This window comes from Dendrobates tinctorius, unplaced genomic scaffold (genome assembly GCF_039654945.1).
Source record: "Dendrobates tinctorius isolate UK_male_01 unplaced genomic scaffold, ASM3965494v1 ptg000030l, whole genome shotgun sequence".
Classification (NCBI taxonomy): Eukaryota; Metazoa; Chordata; class Amphibia; order Anura; family Dendrobatidae; genus Dendrobates; species Dendrobates tinctorius.
In genome coordinates, this window is record NW_027361698.1 from 9,423,741 (window position 1) to 9,448,249 (window position 24,509).

At 44.1% G+C, this 24,509-nt stretch overlaps 1 protein-coding gene across 2 annotated transcripts in view; it reads right to left on the minus strand.

Moving 5' to 3' along the window:
- The window catches only part of PAPSS1 (3'-phosphoadenosine 5'-phosphosulfate synthase 1), a 169,308-nt gene that overhangs the window by 12,764 nt on the left and 132,035 nt on the right, over positions 1-24,509 (minus strand). For both annotated transcript variants that reach the window (XM_073571843.1, XM_073571844.1), the window contains one exon: positions 1,650-1,918. In XM_073571843.1, the coding sequence (XP_073427944.1) occupies positions 1,650-1,918 (269 nt within the window). The remainder of the gene's footprint in view (positions 1-1,649; positions 1,919-24,509) is intronic.

Consider the following 24,509-nt stretch of genomic DNA (forward strand, 5'->3'; position numbering starts at 1 on the left):
AAAAAAAACGCAAATGTGAAACCAGCCTAAGGAAAAAAAAACCTCCCGATTGTTGTTCTAAGACACCATTAACAGAAAATGTGTCGCCTAAAGGTCCCGTCTCACATAGCGAGATCGCTGAAGCGTCACCGATTTTGTGACGCAACAGCAACCTCTCCAGCGATCTCGTTACGTGTGACACATAGCGGCGACCAGGCCCCCGCTGTGATGTCGCCGATTGTGCTCGAATGTCCTCGGCCATTTTCTGATCGCTGGTGTCCCGCTGGCCAGTGCGCATTGCTGTGTTTGACACCGACAAGCGACCTCGTTAGCGACTCAGAAATCATGGACGCATGCGGGAGTCTTCAAAATCGCTGCTGTGTGACAAGGTCCTAACGACCGCCGAGATCGTCATACGGATTGCTGGATCGTTGCTGCGTCGTTGGCTTGGCAGCTTACTAGCGACCATTTAGCGACGCACCAGCGATCCTTACCAGGCCGTATCGTTGTCGGGATCGCTGGTGCGTCGCTAAGTGTAACAGTACCCTGAGGGTGTCCAAACATTTGGTGCCTCAAGGCCACTGTGGAAAAGGAATGGTCTTGGTTCACACAAGGATCTTTGGTCACCAAAGGTCCTTCTTCCCTTGGAAACTGCACTGATTATGCAGAACTGGCATTATCACTGCAGATTCTGTTTTTGTTTTACAAGTAGCGAGAGCGTGTGTTTTAGGTGACAATGCGAGAGTATGTCTACAACCTTGTGTTAGGCTTCATTCATAGGCTTTCTGGGCTACATGTAGCCCGCAGGTTGGACACCCCTGGTTAGACCTTTCATGAGCCGCAAGAAAGCTATGAAGAATCGACATTTCCCATGCCTGCCTTGGTCATTACAGATGCTCGCATCAGGAACAGCTGTGATGGACAAAGTATACAAGGGCTCCACATATTAAACTAATGTCTCCTAGGTCTATAATCAGGATAAAATACGCTACACTAACGATGTAGTACTGTTTAAGAAAGTCAAAGTTGAGGAACAGGAAAAAAAAAAAAAAAAAAAACACAGCCTGTAAATAATTTTCTTTTATAGAAAAATGGCATAATGTCTTTTCTGTGACCCAAAGAAAATGATTAAAGCGAGGGATGGGTTTTATATTATTGTTATTTTTTGGCAAAAAGAGAGACTATGTTGGCAAGACTTTGTCTGAAGTCATTGGAAAAAACAGCTAGCATAGTGAGATTATGTTTTTCATTACTTTTCTCCAAAGATGACGCAGGGAAATTAGGCTATAACTGCTTTCAAATCTTTGCCTTTAACTGGCAATTGACTAAGGAGCTAAAGAAACTATACTCAGGTGTTACTGATCCACTACGAGAAAAGTTACTAAGGGAGTCAGAATGAGTGTTAGTGGTGCCAATTAGCCCTCGTAATTCAGTATTCCTCAATGGGGGAACACAGTTGCAAGTGACCTTAAAGTCATAAAAAATAAAGCTTGCAGGCAGCTTACTACTATTTTTTCCACTCTAAAGGAAAAGTGACATTTCAGCATTAGTGATGGTAATCACTCAAACCCATGTATAAAAGTGTCAACCTACTACCCTACTCTAATAACAGGGAACACATACTACAGGTATATGTAAGTATGGTGATAAGGAATGATTACTCAACACACCTCTGTTGGACCAGCATACATCATTGGTGATGGAAAGATAGCAACCACTGTTGTCTCAGGGTCAAGCACATCTTCTTCAAGGACAGCAGCATGCTGTTTCATGCGCCACATCAAGGGCACATCATCATCTTTTGTCCATCCTCCTAATGGGTGAAGTAGAAGCACTGGTCGTCGGTAACCCCTTTCCAGCAGCTGCTTGTGGGTATCTTGCATTAATAGTGCATGTCCATTATGAACTGGGTTACGCAACTGAAAGGCAAAGACTGCATCTAAAAGCACAAAAGAAGAAAGGCCACTTAATAGGATATTACGATACAGTGTAAGTCAGGGACGCACAAATTGCTGTAGACATAAAATTGTTAAGGAGAAACTTTACTATTACAGACAATACATATTATGGAGAATATGCTACACTTTTGGCATTTATTGCGTAAATAGAGCCCCATGGACACATTTAGCGTATTTAGCATTAGGAGCTTTGTGAAAATATAGATAAACATAGCCAAATGAAGATTTTTGGCACTCGCCGTAAAATCTCTCTTGTAGCCTTTATTGGTATATAGAGGAATCATGGCTTTTATGCTGCCACATGGAGGCTGACACTTACAATACATCTTAGAAAAAGACTCCTTTCCCAACAGCTACAACCTGGGCATCTGACACCCAGCTATTCAGTTAGTGCACACAAGGAAGATTAAAACCAAGAGCTCCCAAACAAGGGAGGGTGATGTTGTAGGTACCAGCAGGTTCTCAGGATGCAATAACGAGACACGAAACTGAGTGTGATTTTGGAAAGTAACGTTTATGAACTGAAGCCGCTAGGGCTATGCTGAGCAACCAAAAAGGGATAACAACAATTGTCCATGCAGGGACTCAACAACAATAACAATACTTTTCTTATCAAGAATGCGACTAACCCGGCAAAGCCGGCTATTATGGGGCTCACAACGGCTGCCAATGGGTCCTTATATCCTAAAGTCAACTTATCCTTCCGGACGCTCTTCGGTGTCGCTGGTGTGTCTGCTTCAGCGTCGCGGATGTGGCTGCCTTGATGCCGCTAAGTTCAGCTACTGAAGAACGGCCGTGACCTGGGCGTCTCAGCACCCAGGAGGAGTTGGGGCACAACAGGCCCTAAAGGATCATTGCTGTTGGGGCGCAACAAGCCCTAAAGGTTCTGCAGCTGGGGGCACACCAGGCCCTGTAGGATCTGTGCCGTTGGGGCGCAACAGGCCCTGGAGTATTCCTGAAGCTGGGGGCACACCAAGCCCTGAAGGTTCTTTGCCATTGGGGCGCAACAGGCCCTGGAGTACTCCTGAAGCTGGGGCCACACCAGGCCCTGAAGGTTCTTTGCCGAAGGGGCGCAACAGGCCCTGGGGTGCAACAGGTCGTGGGGTAATCCTGAAGCTGGGGGCGCAACGGGCCCTGAAGTAATCCTGCAGCTGGGGGCGCAACAGGCCCTGGAGCAGTCCTTTGTGAAGATGACCCCCTATAAACACAGCGGGGTAGGCCTTGCAGAAAGTTTTATCAGGTTCCCGTGCTAAAGAGAGGTTGTGTCACAGTTTCCAGAAGTGACCGTTGGCAGGCCTACGCTAAGGGTTCCTCTGCAGACGGGGAGTAGGCCTCAACTACCGACCGTGACGAGATGGCGTCCACTGTCGTCGGTGATGAAGAGGCCGCAGCCTCTGTCCCCTAATGAAGGCTGTGAGAAAGAGATTCTATGACGAGTACCAAAAAGCTTCATTGAGGCACACAAGAACCAAGAGATATCATAAAGCTGCCCCTGGGGTGGGAGAATACCAGTAATGCTGAAGGAAGACTAGAAACCCCTCAGGTGACTAACTGAGCAACTGCCACTTGTAGTACTCTTCTGCTAAGACTTGCATCCCTAGGCACAAAGGTAAGAGCTCCATAAAGATGTGGGCTGAAGACTAACCAATGGACCTATAGGGTCCTGGAGGCGCAAGACCCAGGAGGCTTCTATCCATAGGAAGAGTGATCTGTGCCCTGGCAGAGGCGCCCTAGCTTAGCCTGATCTTCCAAATTCAGACCCATATCTGCCTCCGAATGACACTAAGCTAAACTGAATTGCCGGATGTTGGCTGCCCAGGCTTAACCAGTTTTGAAGGAGTCAGCTTTTTTCGAATACGTATTCTTAGTGTTAGCCTTCAGGTGGCAGCATATAATCCATCGTTCCTGTGTCGCCCAAAGAAGTGACCGAGAAAACTCTATACTACCAGATGTTAATGTTTATTTACACTGGACTATAACAAAGTAACTGTAGCCTACCTTGTGGTCTTGGCTAGAGTTGAGCGATTTTTTCAAAATTTGGTTCCAATTGTGATCAGCGACGAATATTGTTTTTACAATATTTACAAAACACAGCCGAATGCCACTGGAGTCAATGGGAGTAGAAATCAATGAATATGTTTTTAACCGATCATCAAGCATAAATTTGACACAAATAGGGTACCAATATGGCACGAATATGGCAAATTCAGATTCGGCGACCGACTCTGAACGTATTCGCTCAACTCTAGCCTTGGTAAGGTTTGTCTAGAGCAAAACTATTTGTGACCAATTCTTCACCTGTTTAATAAACTAACGAAGGATACCTGCTACACTGAATAGCAATAAAGATAGGCAAAGTCTACATTTATAAACTCGAGCTTTAGGGCCAAAAAACTGTCATGCACGGAGCCCTACAATTGACATAACATAAACCTGCCTCTGCTGAAACGTAGACCACAATACAGAAAGGTGTAGTATAACAAAGCCAGAATGCTTAAGGCACTCCAGAACAGGAAAATCCTCTTCAAAACTGTAGACCAGCCAAATCTTCACCCTGGAGGATACGGCTACGCTGCAAAGAAATATTCAGTCATGCAAAAAGGTGCCAAACTACAATTCACTGAGAAATGGGGTAGATTATTTACTCATGTGAAACACTTTGATAACTCTTGACTCCTGTCCAAGAGACAAGAGAAAATATGTTTCTTTGCATTATGGGTTTGATTTCCATCCAACTTGGAAAAACTGTCAATTTTGAAGAATAGAAGATAATTTTTGATATGCAGGTAGAGGCTGATCGTAATGCAAAAAATGTGTTTCATTTGGGTGGCTGTGGACCATTCTTACCAAACCAAGAGGACAAGAAGTTATTGTACTGGCTGTGTACTTAATTAGTATGGTTAGAATGTAATAACGTAAGTCTCCATACACTAAGAAGAGAAGTCACCCTTCAGCGTACCTTCTTCACATGAAAGCACTGCTCAAATTTACTTTACAATTTGCATTATATGTGAGAGCTCACACTCAGCCATAGAGATGTAAGTCCATAGGAATCTATATTGGGAGCACGGTACTAAAGGAGCATTTTACTGTTTAGTCTCGTGAGGTTACAATAAGCTAAACTATCATATAACATCGCCTGCTACTAAATTATAGTATAATTCAAGCTCTGCTATTTTTATTTTAAATTAGAAAGATTATTTGCAGGATATACAAAATAAGGCAGAATATATATATGATGATAGTTCATTCTATCAAAGGAACATTACATATATACGTGTGCAAAACAAGAAAAAAAGGACAATGCGGCTCTTGTATGACAGATGAAACAAAAAAAAAACATGCACTAAAAAAAAAAAAAAAAATGAAAAAAAGATTTAAAAAAGGAAATATGATGAAGCATTCACTGCTGGAAAAGATGGTTAAGAAATATTTGAGATTACGACGGCTTTAATAGGCTAAAATGTCCATAAATCGTTAAAGCATTGCTTTGTCCAAGCAAAGTAGTATAGATTTTTCCATAGAGTAAAATCTTGCTAAAACGTATTATAGCCGCCATACCAGTGTATTACAAAAATGTACATGACTCTGCAAAGGAATACGTGGATTTCGTCCGCGCTGCCCAAATGATGAAATTCCAGAAGGTTAATAAAGTTTGACAGTGGTTTATTCTACGCGTTTCAAGGTTTTTTGCAACCTCTTCTTCAGGAAATACCACCTTTTTCCTCACAAAAATGTACATGAGGCATATGCAAAGCAAGGCAGTTTATCTCCTAATAGAAAAATGGTTATCAATATGGGTATGTCAGTATTCAATATTCAATTTAGTAACAGCCTTATGGAGTTCAACATTTCATTTATTTTTTTAAAGGCAAGTGTAGAGACATGTCTAAACTTGATAATATGTGAAAAATGAGGATGAATGAACTTATGGAGATCAACATCCAACACTGCGGAGACACCATCACATGTTTCTCAACGCAGTGATTCTAGAGCAATGCCCCCATCCCTTATGGGAAATATGTAAAAACATGCAAAACACAAGCCTCGGAGACACAATCACATGTTTCTCAACGCAAGCAATGACTAGCCAGGTCTTTCCCCGGGAAGGAACAACCACGGGAAGGGCAGTCTCCAATGAAGGAAACCACCTATTCCAAAACATGGTATCCATCCATAGACAGCTGTTTCGAGGTATTGCCCCTCATCAGTGTGGAGTAGGAAACTGGCCAGTAGCAGCAATGCCTAGTAGAAGACTGTGAAAAATGAGGATGAATGAACTCATGGAGATCAATATTCAACACTGCGGAGACACCATCACGTTTCTCAACGCAGTGATTCTAGAGCAATGCCCCCATCCCTTATGGGAAATATATAAAAACATGCAAAACACAAGCCGCGGAGACACCATCACATGTTTCTCAACGCAAGCAATGACTAGCCAGGTCTAGCCATGTGATATGATGGTGTCTGAAATCCATGCAGCCGTACGCTCCGGTTCCGAGTGACGGCGGCAGTGCCGGGTGTTGAGATGCGAGACTCATGCAAGTTTCTTGCAAGTGTGACCCCGGTCTAATAGCGATAGCAGCAGTGCTTGGATATTTCTAGCAGTCCCATGGACAATGAATGGAGCGCAGGGTCAAGCATGCAGATCTCCACTCCATTCAAGATGAGGCTTTGCAGAGCCATTTCCTGGGTTGCAGAGCCCAAATTTCAGGATCGCTACGGTCATGTGCACAAGGCTTCACTTTGCCCAACCCAGCTTCTTCGGTTTTTATAGTGGCAATTTGCATTAATTTTAGATTGTAATGAAGAGTAAATCAGATGTATTGCAAAATACTGCAGTCATTCCTTACCATAAAAATTATCACAATACCCCAATTACACTTAATTTCAGCCCTATCACAAAATGACCCGCTTACATAATTTCAGTGATCTTCATGATAGCTCAAGAGAAAGTGTTATGGACAAGATGGCTGATGTAATTCAATCAGCATGAGAGATAGATAAGAACAGACTAGTTGCTTTACAATGGGGTTGATGCTTGAAATCATGGTGGTCTTCTGTTACTAATGATTATCTACAAGGAAACATGTACAGTCATCATTGCTAAGGGTTTTACTGACAAGCACATTACCTCTTGTAAGATTACTCCTAAATCAACCATTTATTGGATCACGAAGAAATTCAGAGAAACGTTTAATTGCTTTACAGAAGACTTTAGGACACAAAAGAAAGTCCAGCAAATGCCAGGAACATGTCCTAAATAGGGTTCAGCTACGGGATCGGTTCAACGTCAGTGCAGAGCTTACTCAGGAATAGCAGTGGGCAGGTGTTCATGTCTCTCCAAGCACAGTGAGGCTAAGGCTTTTGGACGCTGGTCAGGTGTCAAGATGGGCAGCAAAGCAAACACTTCTCTTCAAGAAAAATATCAAGGACAGAATGACACTTCATTAGGAAAAAATGGATTGGACTACAGAGGACTGGGGTAAAGTTACTTTCTCAGATGAAGTCCCCTTCAGACTATATGGGACATCTGAAAGAATGATTGTTGGAGAAGAAAAGATGACCACTGCCATGAATCTTGTGTCATGACAACAGTAAAGCATCCTGAGACCATTCATATGTGAGGCTGCTTTTCATCCAAGGGAGTGGGCTCAGACACAATTTTGCCTAAGAACACTGACATGAATAAAGAATTGGATCTAAACATCCTCCAAGAGTAAGGCTGGGTTCACACATTCAACGCATAGCGTTGAGGGCCTGCATTAACGGTATAGCATAACGCGATCGCGTTATGCAATACCCGCTAGTGCAGATGAATCATCTGTGCTAGCGGTGACGGAGCCCGAGACGCTGCAGGCCGCGTCCGAGACTCTGTCAGTGAATGACGGCACATCGCAAACGCGTGCTGCTTTACGGCATGCGTCGTGATGCGTCCGACAATGGGGCTCAATGGCAGCGTTAACAGACTTGGGTTACACCGTGGTGTGCCTAAACGCAGTGTGACCCCGGCCTAACTTCTCCCAACAATCTAGAAGCAATCTGGTAATGAACAATGCTTTTTCTAGAATGATTGAGCATGGTGTCACAAGGGAAAACTTAATTAAGTGGCTCAGTGATTAAAACTGTGAAATTTTGAGTTCATGGCGCAGAAACTCCCCAGATCTGAATCCCAAAATTACTCTAAGGCCACGATCAGTATTTTACATCAGTATTTGTAAACCAAAATGAAGAGTGGAACAATCAGAGAAAAAGTTTAATAGCAACATGTCACCATTTCTGTATTATCACCCACTCCTGGATTTGGCTCACAAATACGGACGTAAAACACTGACCAAATACTGAACACACAAATGTGGCCAAATTTTGAAACTCCAAGTATTGATCTGCTAGTCTGGCAGTCTTCAATATAAAGACACAGATAACACTTTGTGGTTTCCAGTATTCCAGACATGAGCTAAATACCAGCTACCATTGTAAAATCCTTTTCAATACCACTTAATTTTAGCATGGATATTCTGGAGCCAGTACTTATAAAAGTAATTTCCAGTCCTATATGCATTACATATAAATGTAAACCTGTCACTCAAACAGTGACAACATAAGGTAAATGGACAGACAGCCCAACAATGAAAACGGACAGCTAGCCTAACAAAGTAAGTGATGAAGAATGTTAGTGTTTAAGAAGCAAACCACATACCAACACATGTTCTTATTAGACCACATGTTCAATATCACTTCTGAAAACTTTACAGCTTAACAGTAAAAGGATTGTACTCAACAAAAGGTACATCCTAAAGCCGTAAATCGTTATCAGATACCAAGGCAGAAAAGCAAAAATGTGTTTGTTCTTTTCACTTTCATTTTTTACAAGAAAACTTTACAGTTTTGTGCAAAAGTTTTAGGCATGTGTGAAAAAATGCTGGAAAACAAGAATGCTTTCAAAAATAGAAGTATGAATGTTCTATTTTACCAGTTAACGACCTGAAAAGTGAATGAACAGAAGAGAACTCTGAATCAAATCAATGTTTAATGTGATGTGATCACCCTTTGCCTTCAAAAAAGCATCCGTTCTTCTAGGTGCTCTTGCACACAGTTTTGAGGGAACTTGACAGGGAGATTGCTCCAAACATCTTCCAGAACAAACACATCCTGTGAGTATCCGCTTGTTCACATCAGTGACTCTTTGAGATAAGGGCTCTGTGCAGGCCAGATCATCACCTAGAGGACTCCTTGCTTTTACTTATGCCGAAGATAGATATTAATACCATTAGCTGTATATTTGGGTTGTCCTGCTGCACAATAAATCTGCAGCCAATCAGGCGACTCTCTGCTGTTATTGCATAATGGTTAAATAAGTGCCTGTATTTCTCAGCATTGAGGACCTAAAGAATCTTGACCAAATCCCCAATTCCAAAGCCCCAAACTTGCAATGAAGATCCACCATACTTCACTGTTGACACTCATTATTGTACCATTCTTCAGCAGTTCGGCAAACAAACTACCTTCTGTTACAGCCAAGTACTCCAAAAATTTCACTCAGTCCAGTATTCAGCTTTCAAGATACAGTGGGGAGATAAGTATTTGATACACTGCCAAATTTGCAAGTTTTCCCACCTACAAAGAATGTAGAGGCCTGTAATTTTTTATCATAGGTACACTTCAACTGTGAGAGACAGCATCTAAAAATAAAAACCAGAAAATCACATTGTATGATTTTTAAATAATTAAATTGCATTTTATTGGAGTCTCCAAGGGACAGGTGTGTTTTTTTTACAGGTAACAAGTTGAAACACCTGCAATTAATACAGGTAATGAGTGCAGAGTAGGAGGGATTCTTAAGAAAAACTAACAGGTCCGTGAAAGCCAGAATTCTTGCTGGCTGGTAGGTGATCAAATACTTATTATTTCATGCAACAAAATGCAATTTAATTACGTGAAACTCATACTAAGTTATTTTCCTGATTTTTTTTTTTTTTTTTTAAGATTCTTCTATCTTTCACAGGTGAAGAGTACCTACGATAAAAATTACAGACCTCTCCGTTCTTTGTAGGTGGGAAAACTTGCGAAATCTGCAGTGTATCAAATACTTATTTTCCCCACTGTATATGTTTTTGTGCCTTATTGAGTTGCTTGTCCTTGTTTCCATTTTGAAGACATAGGTTTTTGGCTGCAATTTTTCCGGGAAGACCACACCAAACAGAGTGTTGTAGCTACTGTAAGTCCCACTACTTGCTGCTAGTTCTGAGATGATGGCACTGCTGGACATCTTATTTCGAAGCAAAGTAAATATTTGTCTTTCATCCGCTGCACTAAGTTTCCCTGGCCCACCACTGTGTATAACAGTCTTCAACGTTGCCCATATCTTACCCCAATTTGCTTTGAAATGTTTGCCTGTGCGAGACCTAGTATCTTATTTTTGTGAAGAGTCGTGTTCTAGTGTACGACTTGTGACAGGAAACAAATAACTTCTGCCAAGGTTGTCATGATCCAGGTTGGATTATGACAGAGAAATGCACTAGTAACCTTTTTTTTCCTTCAAGCCTTTGGCTTTAAGGTAGTTTTGCCCCCAGTGACCATTAGGGTCATTGCACTGTGGTGATTTCAGTTCTAGTTTTGCCCCTGGTGGCCGTTAGGGTCATTGCACTCTGGTTACTTTAGTTTAGTGCACCTGATGATGAAGCAGGTGTGATTGCTGGCTCTTACTTATAAAAGAGTGTCAGGTGGTTGCAATCACGGTTGGTGATATTGCTCATTTTAACCATCCTTGTTAGAGGAAGGATCTAGAGAGAGTTCCTGGCAGCTCAGTCATAGCCCTGGCATGGAAGGAGCTAGAGAGAGTTCCTTGCAGCTCTGACAAAGCTTGGTAAAGCAGCAGCTATTCTGGAGGAAAGCTGCATTCTGGTGGTGGACTCTGTTGCTGGGAGCAAGAGCAACAGAGCAAAGCTAAGTGGTGTTACCCCTGTTTTGTGACTTCCCTTATGTGTGTTTCAGTGCAGTGGTGGGATTAGTTTCTGCACCGTCCATTTCACTAGAAAGGGCTAGGTGCAGGGCGAGCTAGGGTTTTTAGGTTCCTGATCGGCGCCCAATGCCGAACCGGCCTAGGGATCGTTAGGAGTGTAGAGACACTGACTCAGAGGAAAGCAGGAGGTCTCCACGTACCCGTTCTCTATCGCAGGGCCCTCCATTGTATCAGTTTCCCTGGTGTTTCCCTTTACTGCTTCACTGCTACACTGCTGGAGGCGGTGTATCCAGTTATACGTGTAATTCTGAAATTCGCCTGCTGGAGGCGGTGTATCCAGCTGCACGTTATATTATTTAAATTCGCCCTGCTGGAGGCGGTGTATCCAGGGTCACGTGTGCCATGGAAATTCGCCCTGCTGGAGGCGGTGTGTCTAGTCACATATTGACCATCACAAAGGTGAAGTTGTGGAAAACAAAGTTTGGCTGTTCCTCACCCAGTTTATTAGCCTCCTACACAGCTGTTTCAGTTAATTTCTCTCTGTAGAATGTAAGCCCGAAAGGGCAGGGTCCTCTCCCCTCTGTATCAGTTGTCACTATTAATTTGTTTACTGTGATACCTGTAATTTGTATGTAACCCCTTCTCATGTAGAGCACCATGGAATCAATGGTGCCATATAAAGAAATAATAATTTCAGTCAGAAAGTTAGCATACAAATTACAGAAAACTGACGGCACATCAAGAACTAATCTGAAAAGGTGCATACCAAAAAACAGCTTGCATATCAAAATGAGGAAATGGTTGCACTCAATTGCATTAAGGCTGAGTACTCCGACCTTCACCAAGCTTTGGTTTTAGTAGCGTAGCTACCAGGGGGGCAGAGGGGATGGTGGCCCCGGCCCCGGCGCTCTGAGGGGCCCACCCAGAGCTACGCTACTGTAACTGTATCAGCATGCGCAGCGCGCCGATAGTTACATTCTGCGGCAGAGCAGAGAGAATTGATCATCTCCCTGCTCTGCCGCCCGGCCGCTATGTTCTCTTCTGTGTACACAGGACCTATGATGAGGTCACAGGAGGGGAGGAGTCAGGGGTCACATGATCAGGGGCCTCAGTGTATGTAGGACTCTGCTGTGCTGGTTGTCATCGTGCTAGATGAGGGGACGTTTATGTGTGGGGTCAGGAGGGGTTTACAGGGTTGATGTAGCAGAGCTGTGTGTACAAGGTGTACGGAGCGGAGATGTGTGTGTACGACGTGTACGGAGCGGAGATGTGTGTGTACGAGCGATGTGTACAGAGCGGAGCCGTGTGTACGGAGCGGAGTCCTGTGTGTACGGGGTATACGGAGTGGAGCGACATGTATGGAGCGGAGCCGTGTGTGTATGGGGTGTACGGAGTGGAGCCATGTGTATGGGTTGTACGGAGCGGAGCCGCGTGTGTACGGGGCATACAAAACGGGGCCCTGTGTGTACAAAGTGTACGGAGCTGAGCAGTGTGTGTACGGGGTGTATGGAGTGGAGCCGCATGTGTATGGAGCGGAGCCACGTGTGTACGAGGTGTATGGAGCAAAGCCACATGTGTAAAAGGTTTACGGAGTGGAGCCGTGTGTACAAGGTGTACAGAGCATGGCCGCGTGTGTACAAGGTGTACGGAGCAGAGCCGCATGTGTACGAGGTTTAGGGAGTGAAGTCATTTGTGCACTGAGTGGAGCCATGTGTGTGCCAGGTGTACGGAGCGGAGCTGTGTGTGTACGAGGCATAGAAAGCGGAACCGTGAGTGTATGAGGTGTGCAGAGCCATGCGTGTACAAGGTGTATGGTGGGGAGCATTCATACCTCCCAATCATCTTGGATCCAGCGGGACAGTCCCAATTTTGAGAGAGTCTGCCCCACTGCCCCGGCCGGGAGCTTACTTTTCCTGCGGACACAGGAGTACACGGTGGCGCCCCGATGAGCACTTTAAAATTCGCACGTGATGTTCCACCGAAAGTGACGTGCTAGAAGATGACCGGAAATGAGGTAATTTCGGGAGGAGATTGTGACGGAACCATGGAGGCACTTCAGGGAATGCTTCAGATCCATCACCGTGTCCTCCTCCGACAGCGCGGACAGCAGGATCGCCTTGGACTCGGGGATGTTGGCCATGTGAGCGGATCATGATATGTCCTGAACTGGGAGGCTCAGGTGGGCACTACAATGGGAGCCGGGCTGCTATAGCATCTTTATATAATCTTTCTTTGTTTCTTTTTTCCTCTCTGTTCTTTCTTTCTCTCTTTAATCTTTCATTTTTCCTCTCTCAGGTCTTTCTTTCCCCTCTTCCTTTCTCTCTCTGTTCTTTCTTTCCCCTCTTCCTTTCTCTCTCTGTTCTTTCTTTCCCCTCTTTCTTTCTCTCTCTGTTCTCTTTCTTTCCTCTCTCTCTGTTCTTTCTTTCTCTATAATGTAGCCCCCTTCATATGGTATAATACATCCCCCCCAAAGAATATAATGTAGCCCCTTCAAAATATAATGCAGCCCCCCTCATAGGGTATCATGCTGCCCCAGTCATGGGGCAATCATGCTGCCCACCATCATAAGGGGTATCATGCTGCCCCCTCATACGGGGTATCAATCAGGCAACCAGGACTCACTATATAAATAAAAAAGAATGAAAAACTACTCACCTCTCCTCCTCGCTCCCACGCCGATTTCGGCGGCGGCTCTGCTCCGATGTCAGGAGCTGCGCTGCAGTAAGACCGACACACAGCAAAGACGAGATGAAGTGACGTCATCGCGCACCCGCTGTGTGTCAGAGGAAGAGGGTAATGATGGGAGAGGGAGCGTCATGTGACGATCTCTCTTCCATTATTGCGGCGCGAACTGGGGGGCCGCACTGATGCCGCGTCCTCGTCTTTCAGCCCTATGGGCTGGGGGCCCCTGGGGGATGCGGGGGCCCTGGTCTGTGGGCCCTTATAGCGGGCAGTGTTAGCCGTAGCCTGCGGCAAACACTGCCCGCTTAATATTCACTCCTCTCCATGCCCCTGTCTTTTGGCCCCATGGGCTGGGGGGGCCCCTGGGGGATGCAAGGGCCCTGGTCTGTGGGCCCTTATAGCGGGCAGTGTTAGCCGCAGCCTGCAGCAAACACTGCCCGCTTAATATTCACTCCTCTCCACGCCCGTGGGGAAGCGTGAATATTCATTTCACTTTAGCAGCGGGAACAAGCTTTGGATTCCTGTCACCCGCTGCTGCTCTGCTGGCACCGGGGGGCCCCCATAGCAGCTGGTGGCACCAGGGGCCCCCATAGCAGCTGCTGGAGCAGCAGGGGCCCTAGGCAGCTGGCCCTATATGCCAGGTGTCAGTGCCTGGGCCCACCGGAGTTGCTTTAGAATTTCGAGGTCACACAGAACCACACAATAGGTGCAGTAATAGGGTCACATATGGCAGCAGCGGCTCAGTATTGGGGTATCAGCAGGATGAGCAGTTTGTGCAGGTTGAGAATAGTCCAATTGGTGACAGTGCTGAAAATATGAGAAGTGAAACGTGTCTTTGTTGTATTCTCTGCAGCAAAGTTCTGGCTGGAGGAGTCGGCATGCCGGTATGGCCAAATGGAAAAGACGGGATAAGTGAACGATTCGATCAGAAAGAACGTCAGCGGTAAGTCATTATCATTATCTCTGCTGTAATCTATTATATGTTCTGTAGGACTGGTATCTACCACTGACCATATGGTGGTAATATCAATACTGGTCTTTTTATATATAGATTATTTTTGGCAACAGCGGTGTCATCTGCTTAGGTTCTCTGGTTAGGGGCCGACTCAGAAGTTTTGCCCCCCCCCCCGAACCAAAACCCTAGCTACGTCTCTGTGTGGTTTTAATTATATCCAATCATATTTGGTTCCGACCTTCCTATAAATATGGGCTTGACCACATTATTAGCCAGAGGTGAGTGTTCACACTTGGCAGTGAGGTTAGGGACCCATTCGATCATGAGATTACCTTGACGTTGGTGAATGGGCTCACATTTTGGGCCAAATTTTGTGCTAAGCATCTCATGTGGTTTTCCTAAACTTCAAAAGCCATTACGCTATTCACACTTCATATATTTCACATTGATATGCCTTAATGCAATGGAGTGCAACCATTTCCTCATTTTGATATGGGTTTAAATCTACATTTGAATTAGTCACCTCTTTGGTATAATTGGTTACACACATACACCTGATGATAATTCTTCAAAATCCCTGACTTTGTACAAGTGCATCTAGAAGAATTGATGCTCTGAGCCTGTCTTTAAGGCGAAGATTAGCAACACTATGATAAATAGCTACTTAAAATTACGATAAAAAGTTACGCCTAATAAGTTCTTTCCATTATGGTTCAGGGTTTGCCCAAGAATGTGGTTGCAATAATTGCATTGTGATGTTTTAATGGAAAAGTAGCTAACTTCTTAGTGGCTTCTCCAACTTAAAATAAAATAAATGAAAAAAATTGGGAAATACTTCTATAGTTATGAAATTCAACATTGCATGGAACATCTAATATGCTAAAATCAAACTTGAGAACAAAAAAAGTATACAAGACTAAAACACTAATTTTTTGTTCAGTTTTCCTGTAAATTAGTTTGGGATACAAACACATGAAAAAAACAAAGTTTCATGAAATTTGAGCTTCAGAAGTGTTTTGGAGTTTGTGATTAATGAACCTCGGAGACTTGGAATGAAAACCTGATAGTAGGAAGTGACAACTTAAATCTTTTTTTTCCTCTTACAAGCAGAATTTATAAACCAGAAAATTTATACCAAGCTGACAAAAACACATAAGAGGTGCCGTCCTTCTAAATTATCCATAGGACAGCTATTGTTGGTGTGATAGACAAACTGGAAACATAAGTACAAAAACATAGTTTGGATGGTAACATGGAGCATAACAGCGATTAAAGGAATGGTCCCAATAAAGTGGTAAAAGTTTCATTTACAACGACACAATACAGTGTAGAAATATTTATAGTAGCAAGGTCAAATCAAGTTTTCTAATTGTTTCATCATCTTTAGTATTCTTCACAATTTTAACAATTTAACACTTTAAAGCCTTACAGCACTGGGTTCCTGGGTAGTGATGAGCGAACATGCTCGGATAAGGTGTTATCTGAGCATGCTCGGATCCTAACCCGAGTGACTTCGGCATGCTTGTAGAATAATATGATCGAGTCCCACGGCTGCATGTCTCACAGCTGTTAGACAGCCGCAACACATGCAGGTATTGCCTGTTTGTTAGGCAATCCCTGCATGTGTTGTGGCTGTCGAACCAGGGCTGTGGAGTCGGAGTTAGTTTTGGTTGGAGTCGGAGTCGGCAGAAATGTACCGACTCCAGCTTTAAAAAAAATGTATTAATATTTCATAATTGAACTTTCATATGAATTTTATAAATGTTACTCAAATATATATGTTCTATCAAACTATGAACAACAGTGATAAGCAGTTCTGCTGGAGATAGAGACATTTCTTACTTCTTGTGTGTCACTGTTCTCCACTGCCCTTATCTAATCTTATACTTGGTTAACCTCATGCTGCCCCAACCCCCCTACTTACAATGTATGAAACTGAAAGTGAAAATGTGTTGCAAATTCTTAGTAGTAAAGCTCCTCCTCTAGACTAGATCATACTAGGTGTGCGTCTTCCAAGCATCTCACAGCTGCCTGCTACTCAGAAGAGGAAGACTGTAAGAAGTATTATCCTTTCAACAAACTTTGCATCAGTTAACTGTGAGTACTTGAGGAATAATAACAGTATTACTGACCACTATATCAGTTGTACGACCTGGCAATAATTTTGTACAATTGTTTTTAGGAAAAACAATTGCCATTTGGATTGTGAATGCAGAATTAAAAACCTGAGAATGTCAAAGAAGCATCACATTAAATCAGCTGTATTTGAACATTTCACCATCACTCAAGATAGAAAACATTATGTCTGTCAGTGTATGACAAATGATCCAGATGAAAACAAATGCTGTGAAGCCAAGATGAGTGCATATTCAGGCAAAGATAAAAATGCTCCTACCAGAGCTTCTAATCTAAAGAGACATTTACAGCGTTTTCATCCAGAAGTACTGAAAGCAGTGGATGAGAAAGACTGCATCCAAACCAATGAACCAGTGCCCAGCTCTTCCAGCCAAACAAAGGAGCAGAGAACTTTGCAGCCATCAGTTGCAAGATATTTTGTCAGTGACAAAGTTACTGTGACAATGACAGTAGATACATTTAAAAAACAGATCATAGAGCTTGTTGTAAAGGATAGTGTGCCTATTTCATTATTTTCACGACCAGCTTTTATGTGTCTGAATGGGGAAATGGCCCGTAAGCTTGGTGCTTCTCTGGAGAGAGTATTAGAAAATTAGTAATCGAAGAAGCTTTTAAACAAAAGGAAGAACTTAAAAAAACTCTCAAGGGACGCTTTCTGTTTCTTAAAATGGATGCCTGCACACGTCACAGAGTGAACTATTTTGCCATCAATGTCCGATTTGTTTGTGACAAAAATGAAATAGTTACCAAGACATTGGCAGTAAAAGACACCAAAGCTCATCACACCAGTGAGTTTCTCCAGGTCTTGGTGGAAAAGGTTCTGCAAGACTATGAACTTAAAAAGAGCAAGTTCTTTCTGTCGTAACTGACAATGCTTCAAATATGATAAGTACTATTAAGCTAATGAATGAGAGTAATGATGGTGACCAGCAGCTAGAAGAACATTCTGGGTCCACAGACACAGAAATGTTTGAAATAGAGGAACACAGTATTGTAACTGAGGAGCAAACTGAAGTTGCTTCAGATGAACAGCAACATGATAGTTTAGATCAGGGGTCCTCAAACTACGTCCCGCGGGCCACATGCGGCCCGCCAAGGACTTTTATCCGGCCCCCCGCCAGGCTGACATTGAACTTATGAACTGCACTGCAGTTCAATGCCGGCGGGCCCTGTAATCGCGGGCGGGACGAGGCGCCGAGGAAAGGCGTTACGCAGCCCTCCGTACGCAGCAGAGCACAGTGCACACAGACGGCCTGATTATCATCACGCCGCCTGCGCGGCCTGATGACGTCACGCCGCCTGTGTGCCTGTGCAGGAAGAAGACTGAGATGAGCGGGCGCCTCTTCAGAGCAGCGGGGGACATAGGTGAGTACTTTTTTTTTTTTTTTAACGCCGGGTCCTATTGGGGTCATTTACCTGTCTAATGGGGACATGTGCTGCCTAATGGGGACCTGTGCTGCCTATTGGGGACATTTATCTGCCTAATGGGGACATTTACCTGCCTAATGGGGACCTGTGCTGCCTAATGGGGACATTTACCTGCCTATTGGGGACCTGTGCTGCCTAATGGGGACATGTACCTGCCTAATGGGGATATTTACCTGCCAATTGGGGACCTGTGCTGCCTAATGGGGACCTGTGATGCCTAATGGGGACATTTACCTGCCTATTGGGGACCTGTGCTGCCTATTGGGGACCTGTGCTGCCTAATGGGGACATTTATCTGCCTAATGGGGACATTTACCTGCCTATTGGGGACCTGTGCTGCCTAATGGGGACATTTACCTGCCTATTGGGGACCTGTGCTGCCTAATGGGGACATTTACCTGCCTAATGGGGACATTTACCTGCCTAATGGGGACCTGTGCTGCCTAATGGGGACCTGTGCTGCCTAATGGGGACCTGTGCTGCCTATTGGGGACCTGTTCTGCCTAATGGGGACATTTACCTGCCTATTGGGGACCTGTGCTGCCTATTGGGGACCTGTGCTGCCTATTGGGGACCTGTGCTGCCTAATGGGGACCTGTGCTGCCTAATGGGGACCTGTGCTGCCTAATGGGGACCTGTGCTGCCTAATGGGGACATTTACCTGCCTATTGGGGACCTGTGCTGCCTAATGGGGACATTTACCTGCCTATTGGGGACTTGTGCTGCCTAATGGGGACCTGTGCTGCCTATTGGAGACATTTACCTGCCTATTGGGGACATTTACCTGCCTAATGGGGACATTTAACTGCCTAATGGGGACCTGTGCTGCCTAATGGGGACATTTACCTGCCTAATGGGGACCAGTGCTGCCTAATGGGGACATTTACCTGCCTATTGGGGACCTGTGCTGCCTAATGGGGACATTTACCTGCCTATTGGGGACTTGTGCTGCCTAATGGGGACCTGTGCTGCCTATTGGAGACATTTACCTGCCTATTGGAGACATTTACCTGCCTATTGGGGACATTTACCTGCCTATTGGGGACATTTACCTGCCTAATGGGGACATTTACCTGCCTAATTGGGGACCTGTGCTGCCTAATGGGGACCTGTGCTGCATATTGGGGACATTTACCTGCCTAATGGGGACCTGTGCTGCCTAATGGGGACCTGTGCTGCCTAATGGGGACATTTACCTGCCTATTGGGGACCTGTGCTGCCTAATGGGGACCTGTGTTGCCTATTGGGGACATTTACCTGCCTATTGGGGACATTTACCTGCCTATTGGGGACCTTTGCTGCCTAATGGGGACATTTACCTGCCTAATGGGGACATTTACCTGCCTATTGGGGACATTTACCTGCCTATTGGGGACCTGTGCTGCCTATTGGGGACATTTACCTGCCTATTGGGGACCTGTGCTGCCTATTGGGGACCTGTGCTGCCTATTGGGGACATTTACCTGCCTATTGGGGACATTTACCTGCCTATTGGGGACCTTTGCTGCCTATTGGAGACATTTACCTGCCTATTGGGGACCTGTGCTGCCTATTGGGGACATTTACCTGCCTATTGGGGACCTGTGCTGCCTATTGGGGACATTTACCTGCCTATTGGGGACCTGTGCTGCCTATTGGGGACATTTACCTGCCTATTGGGGACCTATGCTGCCTATTGGGGACATTTACCTGTCTATTGGGGACCTGTGCTGCCTATTGGGGATTCTTGCACCACACCAGTCTGAGCCTGAGGTAAAAGTGGAGTTCCACCAATATGGGCACTGGTGAGGCTGCATTGATGTGCACTGATCAGGCTGCGCTGAAGGGCACTGATCAGGCTGCATTGATGGGCACTGATCAGGCTGCATTGATGTGCACTGATCAGGCTGCGCTGAAGGGCACTGATCAGGCTGCATTGATGGGCACTGATCAGGCTGCGCTGATGGGCACTGATCAGGCTGCGCTGATGGGCACTGATCAGGCTGCGCTGATGGGCACTGATCAGGCTGCGCTGATGGGCACTGATCAGGCTGCATTGATGGGCACTGATCAGGCTGCATTGATGGGCACTGATCAGGCTGCATTGATGGGCACTGATCAGGCTGCATTGATGGGCACTGATCAGGCTGCATTGATGGACACTGATCAGGCTGCATTGATGGGCAGTGCAGTCTGTATGTCTCTGTGTGGGCAGTTTTATTGCTGGTATATTGTTTTGGTAGCGCTGTATATATGTTGGTATTTTACTAATAGCAATTTTGAATCCCTAGGAAGCAATGATATCAAGAAAGAGAAAAAATTGACTCGAAGTGTAGGATATTCGAAGAACCCAAAAAATCGGTAAGTTTGATGATTTAACTTCATTTTTAATATAGTATTTGTTCCTATTTTTGTTTTATTACCTCTAAATAAGATATGTGCAGTGTGCACAGGAATTTATTCATAATTTTTTTTAAACTATATTCCGGCCCTCCAATGGTCCGAGGGACCGTGATCTGGCCCCCTGTTTAAAAAGTTTGAGGACCCCTGGTTTAGATGATCTTGTTGAAACTGTGTCAATATGTTCTTTCATTCATCACATGCGCTGTGTTGTGCATACGCTACAGCTGGCTATAAGAAACAGTCTGCAAGAAGGACATGCTGCTGCACTGATTGGCAAGGTGAGAAAATTGGCTACTGTTGCCCGAACCCCTAAAGTTGTCTCAATTTTGAAGAGACGTGCTGGAAAAGGGGCAATTATTGATCAAGCCACACGATGGGGCAGTACTTACTTAATGATTCAGCGCCTGGTTGAACTGAAAACCTTTCTTGTAGACATGGCTAACCCTCAACTGACGCTAAATGAAAGTCAGTGGAATCAGGTGACTGAGCTGGAAAAATTGCTAGAGCACCCATTTACAGTGACTAAAAAAATTACAAGCAGAGGACTTAACTCCAGGTATTTTCTTAAAGGAGTGGAAAAACCTGATGTTTCGCCTGTCCCAAAGAGGAGGGTTAATTGCAAGTGGCATTGCTACATCAATGAAACGGAGAGAGGAGCTACTATTACAAAATAACATTCTTTTGGCAGCTGTTTATGTAGACCCAATGCATCGGATTCTTCTAGATGATCAACAGCTAAGTAAAGGAAAAGAAGCTCTGTTTGAAATAGCAGTAAGGATGAAAGGGTTGCAGAACAGTCAGGAGGAACAAGAAGAATTTGGTCGTCCTGCCACATCTTCACCCTCATCATCAACTGATGAAGAATTTAATTTCGAAAAATATTTGGATCACAAGGACCGTGCAAAGAGTTCCCGCATAGAAGAGTAGTCATCCCCATCAAGGAACATAGCCAGTACATTTCAGCAGAATTTTTCATGTGCACTAAAAGAAATTGAGAAATTTGACCGTTCATCAAAAATAACAGTGCAACAAGCGATTCCTCTGTATCCTGACATTGTCAGAGATGTTGCCCGAGTGGTTACTGCTTTGCCACCAACACAAGTTAGTGTAGAGAGGTTGTTCTCTGCTCTCAAAATAATTAGATCAGATTTGAGGGCATCCATGAAGGAGGATCTGACAGAGGCAATACTTTTTCTGAGGACAAATTTATAGATTTCTTCTTATTAACTGCATAAAAGTGTTTATTGCATATTTACTTACAGTTTATAAAAGTTTATAAAAGTTATTTGCTATATTCTAATTGTATTCTAATAAATGTAGTTTTTGCTCTAAGTGGTCTGATTACTTATATGATGGTGAGAAACTGAATAAGCACGATGTTTAATATTTTACAACAGTAAATTTGTTGTTATGAATTGGCCATTTATGAAGGAGTCGGAGTCGGAGCCGGAGTCGGATAAAATCCAGGAGTCGGAGTCGCAACTGTGGCTTACCGTCGCAACTGTGGCTTACCGACTCCACAGCCCTGTGTCGAACGGCTGCGAGACATGCAGGTGCGGGGACTTGACCATATTATTCTACAAGCATGCCAAAGTCACTCGGTTAGGATCCAAGCATGCTCAGATAACACAACACTTCATCCGAGCACATTCGCTCATCACTAGTCCTGGGTTCATATCCCACCAAGGATAACAAGCAATGGAATGAAACTGAATGGGAGGAGACACAGATTAGATATTAGAAAAAACTTTTTGACAGTTAGAGTGATCAATGAGTGGAACAAGCTGCCACGAGAAGTGGTGAGTTCTCCTTCAATGGAAGTCTTCAAACAGAGGCTGGACAGACATCTGACTGGGATGATTTAGCGAATCCTGCTTTAAGCAGGGGGTTGGAACAGATGGCCCAGGAGGTCCCTTCCAACTCTACGTTTCTATGAGTCTAACATCTGCAATGAGTTTGTATGTTCTCTCCACGTTGGTGTTGTTTTCCTCCAAGTACCCTGATTTCATTGTACACACCATAAACATACTGATCGACAATGTAGATTGTGAGCCCCAATGAGGACAGCGATGATAACATCTATAAGGCGCTGCGGTGATATACAGTGCTGGTTACCATTATTAGCACCCCTTTTTTCATAGAATGTACAATATCTTCAGAAATAAAATGAAAATGTACCAAAGTTATATCCTCAGGATTTTTTTAATTAGTGGTGCAAAGTAATACAACAATTAAACATTGTTTTTTCAACTTACATGTTGCGATTTCAAAGAAACAGAATAAACAGTATGTACAGCAATAAAGACACCCCTAGTTAATACTTGGTTGCACACCCTTTAGCATTGATGACAGTCTCCAAAAGCTTCTTGTAGCAATCTATAAGCTTCTTGCACTCCTCAGCTGTTATTTTCTCCCACTCTTCCTTTGCAGTTTGTTCAAGCTCTTGAATGTTTGCAGGCTTCTTTATCTTAATGGCACATTTCAGCTCATTCCAAAGATTTTCAATGGGATTGAGATCAGGACTCATTGATGGCTATTTTAGAAGTCCATTTTTTCTCTTTCAACCATTCTGGTGTACTTTTGGATATGTGCTTTGGCTCATTGTCTTGCTGGAGGACCTGTGATCTTCAAGTCAAACCAAGTTTTCTTACACTTTGTAGGATATTTCGTTCTAAAATCTCTTAACAATTCCCAGATTTCTTGATTCCTGTGATATGGTAAAGGCCTCCTGTACCACATGTAGGAAAGCAACGTAACAGCATTATTGATCCTTCACCATGTTTATCTGTTGGTAGGGGGTTTTTTCTCTTATAAACTTCGCATTGCCAAAAAGCTCTATTTTTGTTTCATCTGTCCATAGATCATTTTCCCAGAAGAATTGTGGTTTGCCAAAGTACTCTTTGGCAGAGATCAGTTGTTCCTTTTTATGTCTTTTCTTCAGCAATGGTTTCTTCTTTGGCCTTCCTTCACACCTTAAAGTGAACCTGTCAGTAGTTTTGGCCAATTTGAGATACAGCTAACACCTTTCGGGGCAGATATATAGCATTCTATAATGCTGTATATCTGCCCCCAACCCGATCTACAAGAGAAGGAAAATAACTTTTTATTGTTTCATGTGGATGATGCATCCACACAATATCCTTGACACTGCCCTCCTGCGCAGGTGTACTTCTCTGTCCTGTTGAGGGCAGAGCAAAGTACTGCAGTGTGCAGGTGCCGGAAAAGGTCAAAGAGCCCCGACGCCTGCGCCCTGTAGTACTTTGCTCTGCGCAGAGAAGTTTCTGCGCAGGAGCACGTTGCCGAGGAGACTGTGTGGATGATGCAGGGATGAGTCATCCACAAGAAGCAAGTAGGAGGGTGGTATTGCAAGAAGATGGGAGGCACCGGACCAAGAAGAGCGACACCCCTCGAACTGGACCACCCCGCAGGTGAGTATAATAAAAGTTATTTTTCTTGTCATACTGTTGCCACCTGGGTGCTGTCCTTTTTGAAAGTGGTAATGGGTAAGAGAATCTTTTTAATTTTTTTTGAGGGGGGCAGACAAGCAAATCACTGATGGTAAAAACTGACACCAAACACTGATGAAAATCTGATCCAAACACCGATGAAAATTGGGTAGCTTTTCTTTCTTCACCAAAGACGAGAAAAAAACTACTTTTAAGTCTGAATGAGATCTTGCCTAACCTTACTGATCCCCTAATCATTCTCTCATGCTGGTTCCCTACTGGTTTCCCTGGCAATGTCTGAAACCTGACATATGAAACTACAACACAGACTGAAGTAAGTGGTGTTGTCATGTCATTGTGGAGGCCAGAATACAGTGAATGGCATGGAACCATGGAGCTGCATGGGACTGAGAAAGTGAAAGTCACTCACTGTTATTTTATACTATTGTAAACACTTGGTAAAAATGTCAAGTGGTGAACAACCCCTTTGAATGTTTGAGTATAGAAAAAAAGTGAAAATGTCTACCCGCATTACATTTTAACTTGTGTTTATACCCCCATCATGGGGAAAAAAAGCT